At 39.3% G+C, this 19,616-nt stretch overlaps 1 protein-coding gene across 1 annotated transcript; it reads right to left on the bottom strand.

Moving 5' to 3' along the window:
* Window positions 1-13,341: 13,341 nt before the first annotated feature.
* Window positions 13,342-18,697, bottom strand: LOC112224940 (homeobox protein engrailed-1-B-like). Its single transcript, XM_024388533.2, has 2 exons — window positions 17,824-18,697; window positions 13,342-15,439 (listed from the first exon to the last, which is right to left on the bottom strand). Exons 1-2 carry the CDS (start codon window positions 18,350-18,352, stop codon window positions 15,120-15,122), a joined length of 849 nt encoding a protein of 282 aa, XP_024244301.1. The 5' UTR covers window positions 18,353-18,697; the 3' UTR covers window positions 13,342-15,119.
* Window positions 18,698-19,616: the final 919 nt, after the last annotated feature.

Below are 19,616 nucleotides of genomic sequence, written 5' to 3'. Positions count from 1 at the left end.
CACCTCTAGATTTGAGGTACACTGGTCTTTCTGCTGCAACACAAAGTCTGTACCATTCCTCTACACATTAAATACATACAATACATCTCTGTATTTAGCAAAATAGCTATTTTAGCATCAGTTATATCAGTATCAGCTATTCTGACTATTCTCTCATCATTGATTTCATTCACTTATTTCAGCAATTTGAGGGGTTTTCTGTATAGTTGTCTAATGTTGTTGGGGCATTTTATTCTGTTTAATGTTCCTCCTGACTCCCTATGATGAATATAAATAGAATAGTTTTTCTTGAGTGTATTTTGGAAAAAGCTGAGATTGACTTTGAAGTCCAAAGCGTAGGAATGCAGGTGAAATCAGGTTCTAACACAGACATGGTGGCGTGGCAGGAAAATCTGAATACTAAATAAACATGCACAGCGTAGTGATGTGTGTCAGATATGTATGTTGAGAACACTACACGTTAAAAGCATTACCTGTGTATCTTAACAACTCATTTTGTTTGCAGGGCATGGCCTGTGTATCTTAACAACTCATTTTGTTTGCAGGGCATGGCCTGTGTATCTTAACAACTCATTTTGTTTGCAGGGCATGGCCTGTGTATCTTAACAACTCATTTTGTTTGCAGGGCATGGCCTGTGTATCTTAACAACTCATTTTGTTTGCAGGGCATGGCCTGTGTATCTTAACAACTCATTTTGTTTGCAGGGCATGGCCTGTGTATCTTAACAACTCATTTTGTTTGCAGGGCATGGCCTGTGTATCTTAACAACTCATTTTGTTTGCAGGGCATGGCCTGTGTATCTTAACAACTCATTTTGTTTGCAGGGCATGGCCTGTGTATCTTAACAACTCATTTTGTTTGCAGGGCATGGCCTGTGTATCTTAACAACTCATTTTGTTTGCAGGGCATGGCCTGTGTATCTTAACAACTCATTTTGTTTGCAGGGCATGGCCTGTGTATCTTAACAACTCATTTTGTTTGCAGGGCATGGCCTGTGTATCTTAACAACTCATTTTGTTTGCAGGGCATGGCCTGTGTATCTTAACAACTCATTTTGTTTGCAGGGCATGGCCTGTGTATCTTAACAACTCATTTTGTTTGCAGGGCATGGCCTGTGTATCTTAACAACTCATTTTGTTTGCAGGGCATGGCCTGTGAAATCTCATGTGAACGTTTGAATCCACATGTGAAAGATTACGTGATTACGTGAAAATCCACACGTGAAACTTCATGTGAAATATCATCACGTGAAGTGTTCCAAAAACACATGGTTTCTCATAATTTCACATGTGCAAACCATGTGGAAATATCACATATAACATGAGTTTTTTCCATAAGGGCTGTTAACAGTACATGGACCTCCGTATTGGATATCTTTGTATTTTTCCTTTCGACTCAGCCCTGTGAGCAGAGGTTCCTCTCAAACACATGTAAGGTGTTAGCAGACCACACAAACTCTCATCTTAACCTCTGCTCTGTCCGACCGTCAATAACACATTTTACCCAGAACATCATTTACGAACAACAGACCAGCTCTGAGAAATAGGTAAGCATGATTTACAACTCCACAAACTAATCTGCGATATGGTTACTCTGTTTACACGCAAACACCTCAAGGCACATAAACGCGTAGTTGACCTTTCTTTCTCTCTCTCTCCTCAACACCAAAAGAGGAGCAACTGTGTAATGGCTTCCACATGTGTGAGCAGACTCCAAGTCCACCATCGAGGCTGAGGCAGTCTATCAACCTTTGAGGTGCACATGTACTGGTATTCATAGATCAGGGCTTTAAACCAGAGTGTATCATCAAGGCACAGTGATAGAAAGTGATAGACCTTCATCGGCCTGTGAGTCTAGATCTAGTGTCTGGGTGGGTGGGTTTCACTTTGGCAGATGGGGAAAGAGAGGAGTAGTCTGAAGTGTTTGTTGTCATATACTCTTATACAGTACAACATTATGCTATGGACCGTGCTGTCTTACTTTTCAAACCAACATAATTAGCTTGTTATTCCACTGGCCTTCATGTGACTGACTATGCGCTCCAAAAAGCACGGACATCCCCGCTCGGTGCTATCCAATTCCACATCATGTCTTGGTTGTGTGTGACTGCTGTATCTAGAACAACATACAGTAAAGTGAATGGTAAAGGCTTGGGCAAGCTTGCAGTATAATAGGGTGATAGAGAGTGACTGCTGGGTTTGAGCAGGCGGGCGGGCGGGCAGCGCAGACTGGCCATGCACCTGCAGTAAATTAATCAGTCAGTGTCTGGGTGAGATTATACAGACCAGCTGTGCACACTGGAGGTCTTGAGTAAAGCTGCACATTTCCCCCTATGCTAGAAGAGGGAAGATTACAAATAGTAGTTCAACAAAGGAACCATTCAGTCCTTGCTAAAGAGCCCAGAACCGATGTGTGAAATGAGCGATGTATAAGCATTAGCTATCCCTCAGTTATATGCATTTCTCACCCTCACCAGTATCAGCCACTGTGAGGAGGCCTAACCCTTGCTAATATGCCATACATCTTAGAAGCAAAAAGTGCTATCTAGAACCTAAAAGGATTGGTTGGCTATCCCCATAAGAGTATCTTTTGAAAACCCCTATTTGGATCCAGTTAGAACCCTTTTGAGTTCCATTTAGAAGTCTTTCCACGTAGGGTTCTAAATGCAAGCTGAAAGGTTTCTACCTGGAACCAAAAAGGGTTCTACCATGAGCCAAAAAGGGTACTCCTATGTGGACTGCCGGTTCTTTGGCTGTAGCGCTTGTTTTGACGTGTTGTGTGATACCATTCAATTTTTTCTATTAATTTAAATTTTATGTTACATTTATTTAACCAAGAAGGGCTCATTGAGATTTAAAATCTCTTTTTCAAGAGCGTCCTGGCCAAGATAGGCAGCACCAAGTCATTACAAAAATTATAGACAAACAACATGAAAAACTACAAGTCATTTAGTAAAAACCATAGAATTCACAAGAGTATAACAAAATCAAAAACAGCAAATTAAAAACATTAACAGGTCAGGGAATCAGTCTCAAGATCATTCATCAGTGATTATATTATATTATGATCAGATATACCAAGGTCATTACTGGGATTAATTATTGTAATCATTGTGCTTTAATAGTAAACTGCCCAGTGAAAAGTTGAATGGACATAGCTATGCTTAATTAGCCATGTATTGACCATCCCCACCCTTGTCCAATTACATGGAATGGCCCTTTAATTAAGGCACCACTGCCACCGTTAAATAAATTTTTCAAAAGGGCAAATAAAAACTGTAGTTCAGAATGAATGATTATGACAAGTTTTCTCAGGCATTGATTCCATAAGCTGGCAGTACACCGTAAGCTTTCAGTTAATGAAGGAAAACCTTGACATTCACACACATAAACACACAAACACACCGATGGGTTTTTTCACCCCTGCCCAGATGCATTTTGGGCAAAAGTTATTGCTGATGACATCACAACAGCCACATGACCAGTCGTGAAAGCCAACTGCTCCACACATACTAATACATATAGTTTTTTAAAATCACAAATGTAGTAGTCCCCACTACAGTTGAATATGTCTAATAACTTCATATGACAATGAAATATTAGGATTCATTTATATCAATGCAATTAGTTTTGGGCCACATTTGGCACTGGCTTCTGATATCTGTCACCACACTCACAAACATGCACACAGAGAGAATTCCGTTGGGACCACACATGATGCTGGCTTGGGTTAAAGCAGTTATCCACGGTCTGTGCCGAGCTCCATTCCCAAGATGCCTCCCAGTTGTAACCTGAACTCTTTGAAGAACACATGGGATGAGCATGTGTGTGTCCCTGTGCTGCTCTCAGATCCAGGGTTCATCAGTCATGGGGCGATTGAGCAACAGTCTGCCCTCTCCTCGATAACTCCGTCACCCGGAAACTGACAAGTGGTCACCATACTATATGTACAGCAGGAGTGTCAATTCATTCAGAGGAGTTTGCTCCTCTCCTCCATGTTTTCTATCCTCGCCTCGCCTCGCCTCCTCTTCTCTTTGACTTTGACCTTTTTCAGTAGTAGGCGAGGAGAGGACGGAGGAGAGGATGCGAGGAATTTAGGAAATCCAATTGAGATTCTCCAATAGGGTAAACATTACTCTATGGATAATACTACATGATCACATGATCTGTCATTTAGGTAAAGGTCATCAATAACCACTAATACAATTTTAACAAATATTTGTATATAATAAACTTACTTGACACTTTAAACTAATTCATTAGTTAAAAATAAGTGAAGATATACATTATAGGAAATAAATTCATATGTGTTGGCTACTCTTCAGAAAACAGTTTTGGCTAATGATTTGTTATATGCTGTCACGACTTCCACCGAAGTTGGTTCCTCTCCTTGTTCGGGCGTCGTTCGGCGGTCGGCGTCGCCGGTCTTCTAGCCACCGTTGATCCACTTTTCATTTTCCATTTGTTTTGTCTTGTCTTCCCACACACCTGGTTTCAACTCCATCATTACATGTTGTGTATTTAACCCTCTGTTCCCCCCCATGTCCTTGTCCGGAATTGTTTATTGTAAGTGCTTGTGCACGTTATGTCTGGTGTGCGATGGGTTTTGTACCCATTGTATTTGATTGTTTTGTTTACAGTGATTTTATTATTAAACTGTGCCGTTGTAACACAGTTTTTGCTCTTCTGTGCCTGACTTCTCTGCCGCCAGTACGCACCCCTTACATATGTAGTGCATTCGGAAAGTATTCAGACCCCTTCCCTTTTTCCACATTTTGTTACATTACAGCCTTATTCTAAAATGGATTACATTTTTTAAATTGTCATCAATCTACACACAGTACCACATAATGACAAAGCGAAAATAGATTTTTAAAGGCCCTTTGCTATGAGACTCGAAACAGTGCATGTCAGAGCAAAAACCGTAGAGCTCTGAGACAGGATTGTGTCCAGGCACAGATCTGGGGAAGGGTACCAAAAACATTCTGCAGCATTGAAGGTCCCCAAGAACACAGTGGCCTTCATCATTCTTAAATGGAACAAGTTTGGAATCACCAAGACTCTTCCTAGAGCTGGCTGCCCGGCCAAATTGAGCAATCGGCGGAGAAGGACCTTGGTCCTGGATGTAACCAAGAACAAAATGGTCACTCTGACAGAGCTTCAGAGTGCCTCTGTGGAGATGGGAGAACCTTCTAGAAGGACATATGATCTCTGGATCACTCCACCAATCAGGCCTTTATGGTAGAGTGGCCAGATGGAAGCCACTCCTCAGTAAAAGGCACATGACAGGCACCTAAAGACTCTCAGAGCATGAGAAACAACATTCTCTGGTCTGATGAAACCAAGACTGAACTCTTTGGCCTGAATGCCAAGTGTCACATCTGGAGAAAACCTGGCACCATCCCTACGGTGAAGCATGGTGGTGGCAGCATCATGCTGTGGGGATGTTTTTCAGAGGCAGGGACTGGGAGACTAGTCAGGATCGCGGGAAAGATGAAATGAGCAAAGTACAGATGAAAACCTGCTCCAGAGCGCTCAGGACCTCAGACTGGTCTCTGAATGTCCTTGAGTGGCCCAGCCAGAGCCGGGACTTGAACCTGATTGACCATCTCTAGAGAGACCTGAAAATAGCTGTGCAGCGACATTCCCCATCCAACCTGACAGAGCTTGAGAGGATCTGCAGAGAAGAATGGGAGAAACTCCCCAAATACAGGTGTGCCAAGCTTGTAGCGTCATACCCAAGAAGACTCGAGGTTGTAATCACTGCCAAAGGTGCTTCAACAAAGTACTGAGTAAAGGGTCTGAATACTTATGTAAATGTGATATTTCATTTATTTTATTTTTAAACATTTTACGAGCATTTCTAAAAACCTGTTTTTGCTTTGTCTTTATGGGGTATTGTGTGTAGATTGATGAGGGTAAAAAACTATTTAATCAATTTTACAACAAGGCGTAACGTAACGTAACAAAATGTGTAAAAAGTCAAGGCTTCAGAATACTTTCTGAATGCACTGTAAATAGCTACTCAACAGTCATGCACTTAGACTGAATAGTTTATTTTATTGTCCCATTATGACAGTGAGACAAAGACAAGTTTAAGGTGCCATAGGATAATATAATATTTGTAATCAACTACCAATCAACTACCAACTTACCAATTCATAATTACAATTGTGTTATGAATTATAATTGTCTTATGAATTATTCATAATTGAGTAATGAATTCATATGAATTCATAATAGATTGTATAAAATGAATAACCCTGAGTCTTTAACGTTTTGCAACAGTATTTTATTGATCATGTATGGCATCATACAAGTATACCCTTCTCCAATGAATGATTCACTCCAACTAAAGCAAGATGACTTGACACTGTCCGTTAACAACAAAGCATTTTCTAAGGCACTCTGTACTTATGCTTTTCATCAAATGATTTAGCTAACATCATCTCATACTTAATGGTCATTGTCATCTATGGCCTTGTCTGTATAGCTAGAGAAACAAAGTGTTCTTACTTTGCAAAAGGATTCTCACTTTTACGTAGAAATAAACCAATAAATATAATTTTGATATGATTCTTTATATGTGATGGGGGAATAACATTATTATTAATTTTTTATTTACATGTAGGTACAAGTGTCTATTTTGTGTCTACCAAGATACTAGTACCTCTTTGACATTTGAAGAGGATTTGTTTTTTGTCTTCCAAAGACAAAACTGAAAGAGGATTTTGTTTTGTTTTATTACCACTTCAGGCTATGTTAAGATGTGAATCTGAGTATTTTAAGAATATAATCCACATATCCAATATATCCAATATATTCCAAGTGAAATTCTACTTTATATTGCACTTAGATAAGAAGACAAAACAAACTGCTGAAAGCTTGCTTACACTTCTGGCTACTCTTGTGTAGACACAACTTGTTGAGAAGGGACTGTATAGACGGTTGCAGACCTATGATTTAGAGAACATAGGACTGTCAATTTTCAGATTAAAAGTACTTTTTATAACATATCGTACTGGACGTTTAAGACAGTGAAGGAAACCGTTTTACAAATTAAATAGTAGAGTTGGGGTTTTCTCTGGCTTTGGATGTTTGAAGTGGGAATATATTTCCAGTGGTTCTATTGTCTCAACAATTTAAATTAGAGAACCAACCAGGACACTTCAGTGACACAGCAACAGAACACTGCACTATACTATAAGATTATCCAGCCAACACGACAGATATGTAACCTCTGACCTCCAACAATCACTTTATTTTCAGATGCATAACCAAGCGTTATAATTCTCAATAGAGGGATGCAACTGAAAAATACACCCCAGTGCAACTTTTAAAGGCAATAACTTTTAATGGGTGAGTAAACAATTGATTTAATAATTCAGACTGCCATTACATTTTTTAAATTAACAAAATTGTTGTCCATACTAACTGCAGATGTTTCAAATGACAGTTTTCCTCCGTTTCCCCAGTCTTGGATCTGTTCTATGGTCCATAACTATTTTTCTAATATTCATAAGAGGAAATCTGTAACAGAATCCAATATATCCTTAGATGAATAGTGTTCAATTACAGTTGGATTATGACAACTTATCTTTCCCATCTTTTTGGGTAATGTGCATGGATTTGACATATCAAAGAGTCCAAAAGCTAAACAAAACTATATATTTACATAACATTCAATCGCCCACCTGCTAGTCTAAAACCATTATGTCCCAGACAAGACGGTTGTGTATTACATTACGTCATATTGAGCCACATCATCACGTTTGTCTAGTTGGAATACGTGGAATAGTCGGTCCACTGTTGTGAGCAGTGTGTTCAAACTGGCTCAACGTCCTTCTACATTACATGGCCTTGTCTGTCTGAGGGTGGGCTAATCCGGTTAGCATGGTGGGCCAGGGAGGAAATGGAGGAGTGATGGGGACAGGGAGGGGTTTAATACCCCCAACCAAAAGGTTGTATCTATTTATACAAATCCCTGAACACACACACACAAAGACATCATCATTTCTGCTTATATCCACCTTGGAATCTATGCGATAGCGTATGATTTACACGGCTGTGTGCCAAGCACATACACATATACAAACACACACCCACACATACACTGTACACACGCATACACTAAGCGGCAGTGTAGGAGGCCTATATGCCACATCTCAATGCTGCTTTTGTTAACTCATCCTGATAAAACACCAGCAGTCCTTCTCACCACTACTGCTGCCTTGCCTCTCACATGCAGGCAGCCCACTTGTCCACAGCCTGGTAGACAGAGGAAGGCATGTGGGGTTGTCTGACATGACTTCAGGAACACAACCTTTCATTGCATAGGGTCTGCCCAATGGTTTGCCCATTCCATGTGTGTGTATGTGTGTTTGTGTGTCTGCGTGCACAGGCAGGTGCGTGTACGTGTGAGTTTGTCTGTCTGTCACGCTGTGTATCTCCCAAGCAGGATGATGAAACAGGATTATAGCAGTGTCTGCCCCAATCTTAGAAGAGTGTGTGTGTGTGTGTGTGTGTGTGTGTGTGTGTGTGTGTGTGTGTGTGTGTGTGTGTGTGTGTGTGTGTGTGTGTGTGTGTGTGTGTGTGTGTGTGTGTGTGTGTGTGTGTGTGTGTGTGTGAGTGAGTGAGTGAGTGAGTGAGTGAGTGAGTGAGTGAGTGAGTGAGTGAGTGAGAGAGTGAGTGAGTGAGTGAGTGAGTGGTGAGTGAGTGAGTGAGTGAGTGAGTGAGTGAGTGAGTGAGTGAGTGAGTGAGTGGTGAGTGAGTGAGTGAGTGAGTGAGTGAGTGAGTGAGTGAGTGAGTGAGTGAGTGAGTGAGTGAGTGAGTGAGTGAGAGAGTGTGTTCAACCCCAGTCTTAGCATTGTATTAGCTCTGGTCGGCCTGTAGGTTTACACTCAGGTTTTATCAGACATTCCTGTCTGTTGTCTTGTCTTCTATGGCTAAGTCCAACGCCAACCTGGAGCACAAGAGTCCCTCCCACATTTATGGGGCATAAGAAAAGAAAAAACAGAAAGCATAAGAGTTTGGGTGTTTTGATAGGTCGGAGTAATAGCACTGAGTGCAACATCCAGTTGATTGTTCATTACAGAAGACAATGCAGTGAGATTCTGTTGTGTTTTCTGTTTATTGCCTTCATTTGCATGTAAATGAAAGCTGTATTGTAGCCGGAGGACAGGCTGTGTTTTGGACACTCGGCACCCTAGGGTCTTCCTGCATCACATGATCAAACTAATATGTAAAAACACAGCACACTCACAGCACATCCCTAAAGCTACTTGGAGGTAAAATGCAAATTGAGTTCATTGTTTTGTTGTTTGCGCCCCCATCTGTGATCCAACATGTACACATACACCTTTGTCTGTTATATTATCTGGTGTGGTTTCAAATATTGTATAAACAAAAATACATTATACTAAAATAATTGATCAGCATTGCCCCATTATATTAAGGCATCATTATAGAATTTATGTCATAATATTTATATTTGCTACATTGTTAACTTTTTTATTTTGTGGCCTACTCTTTGTGGTATGCACAGTGGCTCTATGTCCATGATCCACTTGCCACTCTACAAACCTCTGCATTTCAGAAAACAGACAAACTACAGGAAGCAAGCTCAGGCAGAGATCCAGCCCAGCCGTCACAACAATTTGTCTCTGAATCTGACAAATGGAATTTACAAAGTGTTACCTTTTCGATTGGACAAAATCCAGAATGACTCTGAATGACAAACGCCAATTTTCATGAAGACTATGAGCTTCTACTGTACTGTAGCAGAGGTTTAGCCTATATCCTCCGGCATAGTATCGTGGATGACAGATGACCTCTGCCAGCGGAAATAGGTAATTTTTTCAGGAAGACATACACTCGATACGTAATTTGGCCAAAAGTAATTACACTGTAGTCCTACTGTCACAGAAAATGGGCCCAATCCCAGTATTTGCAACAATACAGGCTATTAAGCTCAACAAAGTCTACTGTGTTCGACGTGAGTTGTAGACTGCGTGTAATGTCAATGCTGATAAGACGGCTAGCGCCGTTGTGAGGAGAAGAGGTGTCTAAAAGCGTGATGGATGGTGAGGGACATCCTTCTCATTTTATCATCACGCACAACATCGTCCAAGAGCTAAACTATGATTATTTAAAAAATATCTTCCTTTCGTTTTTTGTCTATAGCCTACCCGATGTTTAATAAAACGGATTGATCATTGCATCCATCAATATTTTGGTCTATATACATCCTATTCTAGTGCTATACATTTTGAAAAATCACAAGATGGTGGCTCAAGGAAAATATAGTTATCGTGAATTTCTCGCTGTATAACCTAATGAAAAAAACTCAGCTCAAGTGGAAAACAATTTAGGCCTATTTAGGTAGCCTATTATTGTTTATTTCAAATTACAACGTGAATTAGGTCCACATTGTGGCCGTTTAATAAACATGTACCATTGCCTACCTGTATGATTATGTAGCCTACCTGTATGATTATCTAGCCTACCTGTATGACTATGTAGCCTAACTGTATGATTATGTAGCCTACCTGTATGATTATCTAGCTTACCTATATTACTATGTAGCCTACCTGTATGATTATGTATCCTACCTGTATGATTATGTATCCTACCTGTATGACTATGCAGCCTACCTGTATGATTATGTATTCTACCTGTATGATTATGTAGCCTACCTGTATGATTATGTATCCTACCTGTATGACTATGTAGCCTACCTGTATGATTATGTATCCTACCTGTATGATTATGTATCCTACCATATGATTATGTATCCTACCATATGATTATGTATCCTACCTGTATGATTATGTAGCCTTGATCCACTTGCCACTACTGTCACAACAATTTGTCTCTGAATCTGTGGAGCACCTTTTCGATTGGTTGACTCTGAATGACAAACGCCAATTTTCATAAGACTATGAGCCTCCGGCAGAGGTTTAGCTATATCCTCCGGCATAGGATGACTGTATGATTATGTAATCTACCTGTATGATTATGTAATCTACCTGTATGATTATGTAGCCTACCTGTATTTTTATTTTAACTTTATTTAACTAGGCAAGTCGGTTAAGAACAAATTCTTATTTTCAATGACGGCCTAGGAACAGTGGGTTAACTGCCTGTTCAGGGGCAGAACGAGAGATTTGTACCTTGTCAGCTCGGGGGTTCGAACTTGCAACCTTCCGGTTACTAGTCCAACGCTCTAACCACTAGGCTTCCCTGCCGCCCATGATTATGTAGCCTACCTGTATGATTATGTATCCTACCTGTATGATTATGTATCCTACCGGTATGATTATGTAGCCTACCTGTATGATTATGAAGCCTACCTGTATGATTATGTATCCTACCTGTATGATTATGTGTCTTACCTGTATGATTATGTAGCCTACTGGTATGATTATGCATCCTACCTGTATGATTATGCATCCTACCTGTATGATTATGTATCCTACCTGTATGCATTATGTATCCTACCATATGATTATGTATCCTGATACCTATGTTAGCCTACCTGTATTTTTATTTTAACTTTATTTAACTAGGCAAGTATGCATCCTACCTGTATGATTATGCATCCTACCTGTATGATTATGTATTCTACCTGTATGATTATGCATCCTACCTGTATGATTATGCATCCTACCTGTATGATTATGCATCCTACCTGTATGATTATGCATCCTACCTGTATGATTATGTATCCTACCTGTATGATTATGCATCCTACCTGTATGATTATGTATCTTACCTGTATGATTATGCATCCTACCTGTATGATTATGCATCCTACCTGTATGATTATGTATCCTACCTGTATGATTATGCATCCTACCTGTATGATTATGCATCCTACCTGTATGATTATGTATTCTACCTGTATGATTATGCATCCTACCTGTATGATTATGCATCCTACCTGTATGATTATGCATCCTACCTGTATGATTATGCATCCTACCTGTATGATTATGTATCCTACCTGTATGATTATGCATCCTACCTGTATGATTATGTATCTTACCTGTATGATTATGCATCCTACCTGTATGATTATGCATCCTACCTGTATGATTATGTATCTTACCTGTATGATTATGTATCCTACCTGTATGATTATGTATCCTACCTGTATGATTATGTATCCTACCTGTATGATTATGTATTCTACTTGTATGGCTGTTGGTTAACTCAGATTGGAAAATAATATAAGAACAGTTACTTTCTTCTACCATAATAAACCATTCGTTTGATGATGTAAATTCAAATATTAGTAAAACAAAAGATGATTGAAATTAAGATTATTGAAATTAATTTAGAAAGCAGGGTGTAGGCCCTAATTAAAAACTCTCGATTAAGCAAAGGTTTTGGCATATTTCGAATGGGCAGGGGGGGGGGCGTAATTAGCAAATTAGCAAAAACATTAATAAATATGTCAATTGTAAATCAAAGATTGTGGATGAATTTACGTCGGGCATGTTTACCTTCAATTCCGGTTAGCTATAAGATAAACTAGATAGACATGGCCTAGGTCACCAATGGTCATAGTTCAGTGGAAAACGTACTAATTTTCCTGTTTTCATTATTATTATTAGTCTTATTTGTATTATAACTTGTTTAGTTTAAATCATCCGGTAACCAACAGGCAGTCATCAACTGGCAAAACATGTTCATCTGAATATTGTTAGACTACAGTGTCTCAAATTCAGGCAGCCCTCCTTATGTAAAGTAGGCAATGTACTGATCACAAATGATCTACAAAAAATGTATTGACAACGGGAAGACAGAAACAACGCATTGGTTTTGAGTCCACCTGGCGCTATCCAACTGGACCAACTGCATCTGAGCTTTAATCGACATCAGCGCTTACACAATAGGCATATAACGGATGTTGACGCTAGCTCATGTGGTAAATTATCAAATATATATATATATGTTAGCCTATATAAGCCTATCCATCTGTCATCTGAAACAGTAGGGCCTACAGCTGTTCTAAACGCAAGTACTCGCACAAACACAGAGAGAGAGAGAGAGAGAGAGTTACTTACTTTAACCATTTGTACATTGTTACAACACTGTATTTATATATATATATCACACACACACATATATATATATATATATGACATTTGTAATGTCTTTATTGTTTTGAAACTTTATTGTTTTGAAACTTCTGTATGTGTAATGTTTACTGTTCATTTGTATTGTTTATTTCATTTTTGTATATTATCTACCTCACTTGCTTTGGCAATGTTAACACATGTTTCCCATGCCAATAAAGCCCCTTGAATTGAATTGAATTGAATTGAATTGAATTGAGAGAGAGAGGGAGAGAGAGAGAGAACTGAATATTTGTCCGTTTGCTCATAACTGTAAAACGAGCTATAGGCTACAGTTTACTTATTATGTTTACGACAGCCTTCGGCCTACATTCCTGGTGAATAGGCTGGTAGAGGTTGCGTGTCAATAGTCTTCATTCATGCATCGTTGTTATAAGCCTATAAGATGTATTGTGTGGCTATTGGTTCTCTTTAATCAAAAAATAAGCCAAATTTGTACAAAAAGTGCAGTGCAAAGAGTGCTCTGCACGGAAAACAAAATGTATTATTATTTATCTGGGCCCGTTTATCCCCGGAAAAGGAAAGAACACCTTATTATGCTTAAAATGTGATCCAGTCCATTAGGGTGCGTTTCCTATTGAGTTTTATGGACTTCATTAAAGGCTATTTACCTGCTCTTCGTTTTCATCCTTTTAGATAAGACGCAGCTCTATATTGTGAGCAGGTCAGAATTCAAATTAATAATTTATTTTCAACTGATCAGGCTATAATATCCAAATGTTTGGGAAGATGTTTTTAATCGAAATGTTATATCTACAAGAATGCAAGAATAAGGCATGTCATTCTGAGTATAATTGTCATTAATAATGTTATTTTCATTGTTTATTTACCTGCAATATAGGCCTAAAGTGAAAAAGGAAGAAATCTTACATACTCGTGGACCCAACCTTGTGCACACAGACCGTGCGCATGATCTTGAAGAGAGTAGCGTGACCAATGACTCCAGCCGCACTTTGAGCCGCGTGCTCTGACTGGCTCTCATTCGTTACACGAGCAAATGGTGAGTTTTATCTTTGTAGTGCAACACAAAAAGTTAATGAAATGAGTGAGAGCTGTAGTAGTGCACGGCAAGGCAAGGCAATGTCATGCCCTGCAACGCTCTGAACAGGCCTGATGTCATGATGCCTCATAATAAAATGTTCCTTTGTAAAATACACCATGTGAATATGGATACAGTGACCCCACTCACTTGAATCAATGAGCTGTAAACCAACTCCATAGACACTACGATTTATTAATTTAATCATTGAACCTATTGCACAGAGTAGTGCACAATACAAAAAAAGAGTAGTGTTGCCTTTTTTCCAATATAAAAATGTTAATTTGGAAACATGGTTTAGATGTAGTAGATAATATACTCCCTCTAACTGTCGAGGGAGATCACATATATTTCGTTGTAGTATTCCAAGATATCGCGAATCCAACACGAGATGAGTCATATAGGCCAATCTTTCAGGCCCACACGTAGTTGAGGCAATACATCAAGCGGCAGGCAACGAAAAAAAAAAAACAGTGGCCTACTGATTGTTAGGGACTCGCAGTTCAGGAAGAAAGTATAGTCTATAAGAGAGAGATTCATAGATGTTTTTTTTCAGGCTGTTATTTCGATAAAATCTTTGGCTTGAAGTGGCAGATCACGCAGTCTGTAAATTCACCGAGGTTTGATATAAGAGAGAGATCACACATTAGGCCTAAAGCGACAAAGATAGCAATCATATCATTATCCAAGTGCAGGGTGAGTAGTACTGTATCCCTTTCTCCTTAAATTATCTATACAGTCTAATTTTTGGCTATTCATTTTCCATCATGTTCGTAGCTTGTATGCATATTTGTATCGTTCATCTTCATACACAAGCCTATCAACAAATTGAACATATTTTACACTAGCCTTGACTATCCACAAATATTTCGTCCCCAAAAGGTGACTCCTGCACCATAGTTTTCCGAGTTTGTAGCACATTTGGGGCAAGCGAAGGCTCAGTCACTCTCCTCCTTGTCTTCCTGAATGGTGGTGGTGGAATGGTTGTACAATCCTTGCGCCATGAGCTGGAGAGCCAGGCCGTTCTTATAGCCGTTGGCCTTTTTTATTTTGGCCCGTTTGTTCTGGAACCAGATTTTGATTTGTGACTCATTGAGGTTGAGCTCCTGGGCTAGAGACTGTCTCCTCTGCTCCGTAATGTAACGGTTGGCCTGGAACTCCGTCTTCAGTCTTTGAAGCTGCTCAGCCGTGAACGCCGTTCTGGGTCGCTTGTCTTCCTTTTCGTTTTTCGTCTTTTTCAATTTCCGTGTCCTTGGGCCTACAGTAGGGACGACAATAAAAACGGGAATATAAATATTCAGCGAGCGCCAGAGATCTATAGCTTTCATCACCCAGAAACAATTAAATTGAGGATTTTAGGTTAGACTTCATAATAATAGCCAAATAATAAAAGCAACGTACCCTAATAATAACCATGATCCTATATTCATAATAATAAAATTAAACAATGTAATAATGGTAGGCTACTAATAATAAACGATAATAAACTAAACGTTATTATAAGGTAAGTATTTGCTGTAGGCTATATAACGTTATGGCCATCCCAATGGTAGGCCTTTAATAATCACTGTGAATAACATTTGGCTACTGAAAAGAGTAAGGTCCACTCAGCGGCAGGCCTTTGTGTGAAGTAGCTATGGGTCGACTTTTCATAATTATTTAGCTAAAATTTGAAAACCATAAAACTTAAAGCCAACTACAGCAATTTTACAACATACAAGTTTTAGGACTTTTGGCAAGTGTGTCTGTTATAGGCCTACCATTGATCAAAAGCCTACTAAAAATATAAGCATTAAAGCTCAGTGATCTCTAGCTTTGTTGACATAGGCTAATAAAGGCATTCATTCAGATATCCTGAATTTACGTTAAAATATTTCGCCCAAAATGAAGATTTAGGTATAGGCCTATGTGCGTATGGGTACGCTACAGTATACATTTAAATATACAACATTATCAGGGGCTAAAGACAAACAAACAGCCACAAATAAACAATATGATAGGAAACAGGAAATATAATTTATCCGTTAATATTTATTTTTTAAGCTTATAGGCTATTTGATGCTAGGCCTATCTTCTTTTTCTAACACAAATACAAAATCTTCAGTGAATTGTTTTTTACATTTTATATTGATTTATATAGGCCTATCTTTAAATTCCCTGTCATTATTTTTGCAATGATTTTGTCAATACCTACTTTAGGTAGCCTAGTGGTTAGAGCGTTGGGCCAGTAACCCGAAAGGTTGCTGGATCAAATCCCCGAGCTGACAAGGTACAAATCTGTCGTTCTGCCCCTGAACAAGGCAGTTAACCCACTGTTCCCCGGTAGGCCGTCATTGTAAATAAGAATTTGTTCTTAACTGACTTACCTAATTAAATAAATAAATATAAAACGCAGTTGGACAAGTGTATTTTAATTATGAAAAGCTCATTTATTCACATGCCAAAACAGCATTGGAACCATTGGACTTTCTTAGCCCAAACAAAATAAACATTGTGCATGCTTACCATTTAACGTAGCCTAGGCTGCTATTGATTAACAAAGTAAGCGGGGAGAATTACACTAAGTCCATACACAGATAATATACATCCTCTATCAAGACAGTCAAAATTGTTAATTCATTCAATATGCCGACAGCAAATGAGATTCTTTTCCAGGTTCTCGTTTTTTCAAGTGCACCTTCTTTAACTTAATTATATTCAACCTTGATTTTTCTAGTCTCATTGAGATTTAAAAATATATTGAAAACGGTCCATTAAAATGATTGTAGGTTATGAATAATATACACTTATAGCCTATATGAGCCTACAGTTGTATTATGTCAAATGTAAGAACTATATGTCTCTTTCAATTCAATTAATGGAGTATGTTCTAATTTTAAGTTACATTCTTTTAAAAGATGTCACATCTGCAAGGATTTTGTTGTTGTAGGCCTTTAGCCTACAAGATGCAACCAGTGGTCATGGGACCAAGATTTCACTTGCAAATAAGAAGAGTGAAATGTTGGGCCACACAGTCATCAACGACATGTTGTTAACATGTTCTGATATGTTCTCAAATATGCTCTTGAAAACAAACTACTCGATTTTTCACTGTTTCCATTCATGTAACTTTATTGGTAGATTGTGCACATGCTAGACTAAGTCTTTCAGTCAATAGCTAGACAGATATTGGTAGACTATCTTGAATAGCATCAAACCAATACATTACTCAAGATCAATATATAAATGACAAAATATACAGTAGGTTAATACTGATGCTACACAATCCTTTTACAGTATTTATGTATAATTTCAACACACAATTGTCCAAGTGGCCTATATGTGCTTTATTGTTCCTTGTATTTTTTTTGTAATAAATGGAGAAGGTTTGATTCCAGTTGAACATTGATTGAGTCTGTTAGCCTATATTTTGCACTCAGTCAGTCATTATTTTCATGCAGTAACAGGACCACTAAGCATGCACTATAGCCTACATATTTTGTCCTTTTGTCGAAAAGAGAGTATAAAATACACTTTTATTTCACAAATAAAGGTATGAATTAATTTAAAACACATCAAATACAAGCGTATTGAGGAAAGACTACTATTTCTGCAATTGGACTATTGCGCATTTATAAAATTGTTAAAAAACTATTGCCTCACCAGATGAGGGCCTGTCCGAGTATCTAGTGCAATACACCCAGGCAGGCCACAGCAGCGGTTGGGCCTCGGGGGAGGGCGCTGCGCCGCCACTAACGCCGTTCACAACCATAACAGGAGAAGTGTTCTCGCCGAACTTGGGCGTGCTACCTCCAGAGCTGTCGTTGGCTTTCGAGGACGAGGTGCTCTTTTTGGGAGTTGGAGACAAGGCCAAGGACGAGGAGGAGGAAGAAGTGCTGTCGCTGCTGCAATTGGAATCCTGGCATGGCGTTCCAGGATGACTCGGTCTGGCGACCAAAGGGTGGGCGCGCTCTCGGCTGGAAGTCTGCGACCTCTCCCTCGCACCTAAACCCTGCTCCTTCCTGCAGCCGAAATCTGGCCGTAGAATATTGTCAATAAAAAAGTTGGTGGTTCTGTGCGCCTGCTGCGCTGCTTGGAGAGGCAGGATGGGCGGCGAAGGCAGACTTGGAGAAGGAGAAACGCTCTCCCCTTCACTCAACTCCGGGCTGTGTACATCCCTTTGCCCCTCCATCACTGAAAATGGTTGCAAAGGGGCCGATGCAGGCTCCTAACCAATTCCACTTGTTTGTGTGTATTTGAATCCAAATATGACAAGAATGAAGCTATACGGTGCACACTAAAGGAGAATTACTCCCTCTCTGATTTGGTGCACATATTGATTTCTAAATTGTTGACATCCCTCGTGCGTAACGCACCAACGTGTCATGGTAGTCGACTATGACAAGACTGACAAGGCATCGCACGCTCCTCTCGCAGCCACAAGCTTTTCACCACTGTCTATATGACAGTTCGATCTTCACTAACTCCTCACATCACTCAGCTTCTCCCACACGTTTCCCACACTAACCGGAAGCGCGTGAACCCCTTCGAACGTGCAGTGGGCCAATCAATGACTGAGACACTTTTGGACACGGGAGACGACATCCAATAAAGTCTCGCATCTCTGGGTAAGTAGGCTACATGGTACCAAATATGGGTTTTAAGAAAACCCAACAAGATTATCACCGCTACTCGCCTGCTGCAAACTTGCCTGTTGTATTCTCAGTAAAATAATGCTAGACCGAGAACACAGTAGTAGGCCTAAACTATACGGATGTATACACATTATACAATTGCAAATGCGTATAGCCCACATACGTCGCCTTTTTATAGGTTAGATGTATCTTTATGATATGTGCCCAAATTATAAGAAAGCTAAATGGGCTTATGCATGCACAAATGCTACTCTAAACAAAGTGGTGAAAGCGCATAATTCATTAATTGATTTTTAATATATAGGTATATTGATTGTATATATATATATATATATATATATATGTGTGTGTGTGTGTGTGTGTGTGTGTGTGTGTGTGTGTGTGTGTGTGTGTGTGTGTGTGTGTGTGTGTGTGTGTGTGTGTGTGTGTGTGTGTGTAAATATTGATATATGCAGGCTAATTTAATTCACGTGTGCCTTGGTCCCACAAACAAATGTGCAGACATAACCAGATGAGTGGCTTTCGCCCATAATCAAATACAAGCATAACCAGATGAGTGATCCATGATGTGTTTTGATTTATGCATGGTTATGTCCACAACATGAGCCCGTGTTCTATACCGTCTTTCGATTCTTTGTTTATCCATTAAAAAAAACGTTATTATGTATAGGCCCACTAACACACCTATCTGTGGGGTGTAATGGCATTATAGGTGTAATGGCATTATAGGAGCACCCACACGCACGCACACGCACGCACACACCAAAACATTAATTCAAAACAAATTAATAATTATAATGA

This window comes from Oncorhynchus tshawytscha, linkage group LG26 (assembly GCF_018296145.1).
Source record: "Oncorhynchus tshawytscha isolate Ot180627B linkage group LG26, Otsh_v2.0, whole genome shotgun sequence".
In the NCBI taxonomy this organism is placed as follows: domain Eukaryota; kingdom Metazoa; phylum Chordata; class Actinopteri; order Salmoniformes; family Salmonidae; genus Oncorhynchus; species Oncorhynchus tshawytscha.
This window is presented reverse-complemented; position numbering and strand designations above follow the sequence as displayed.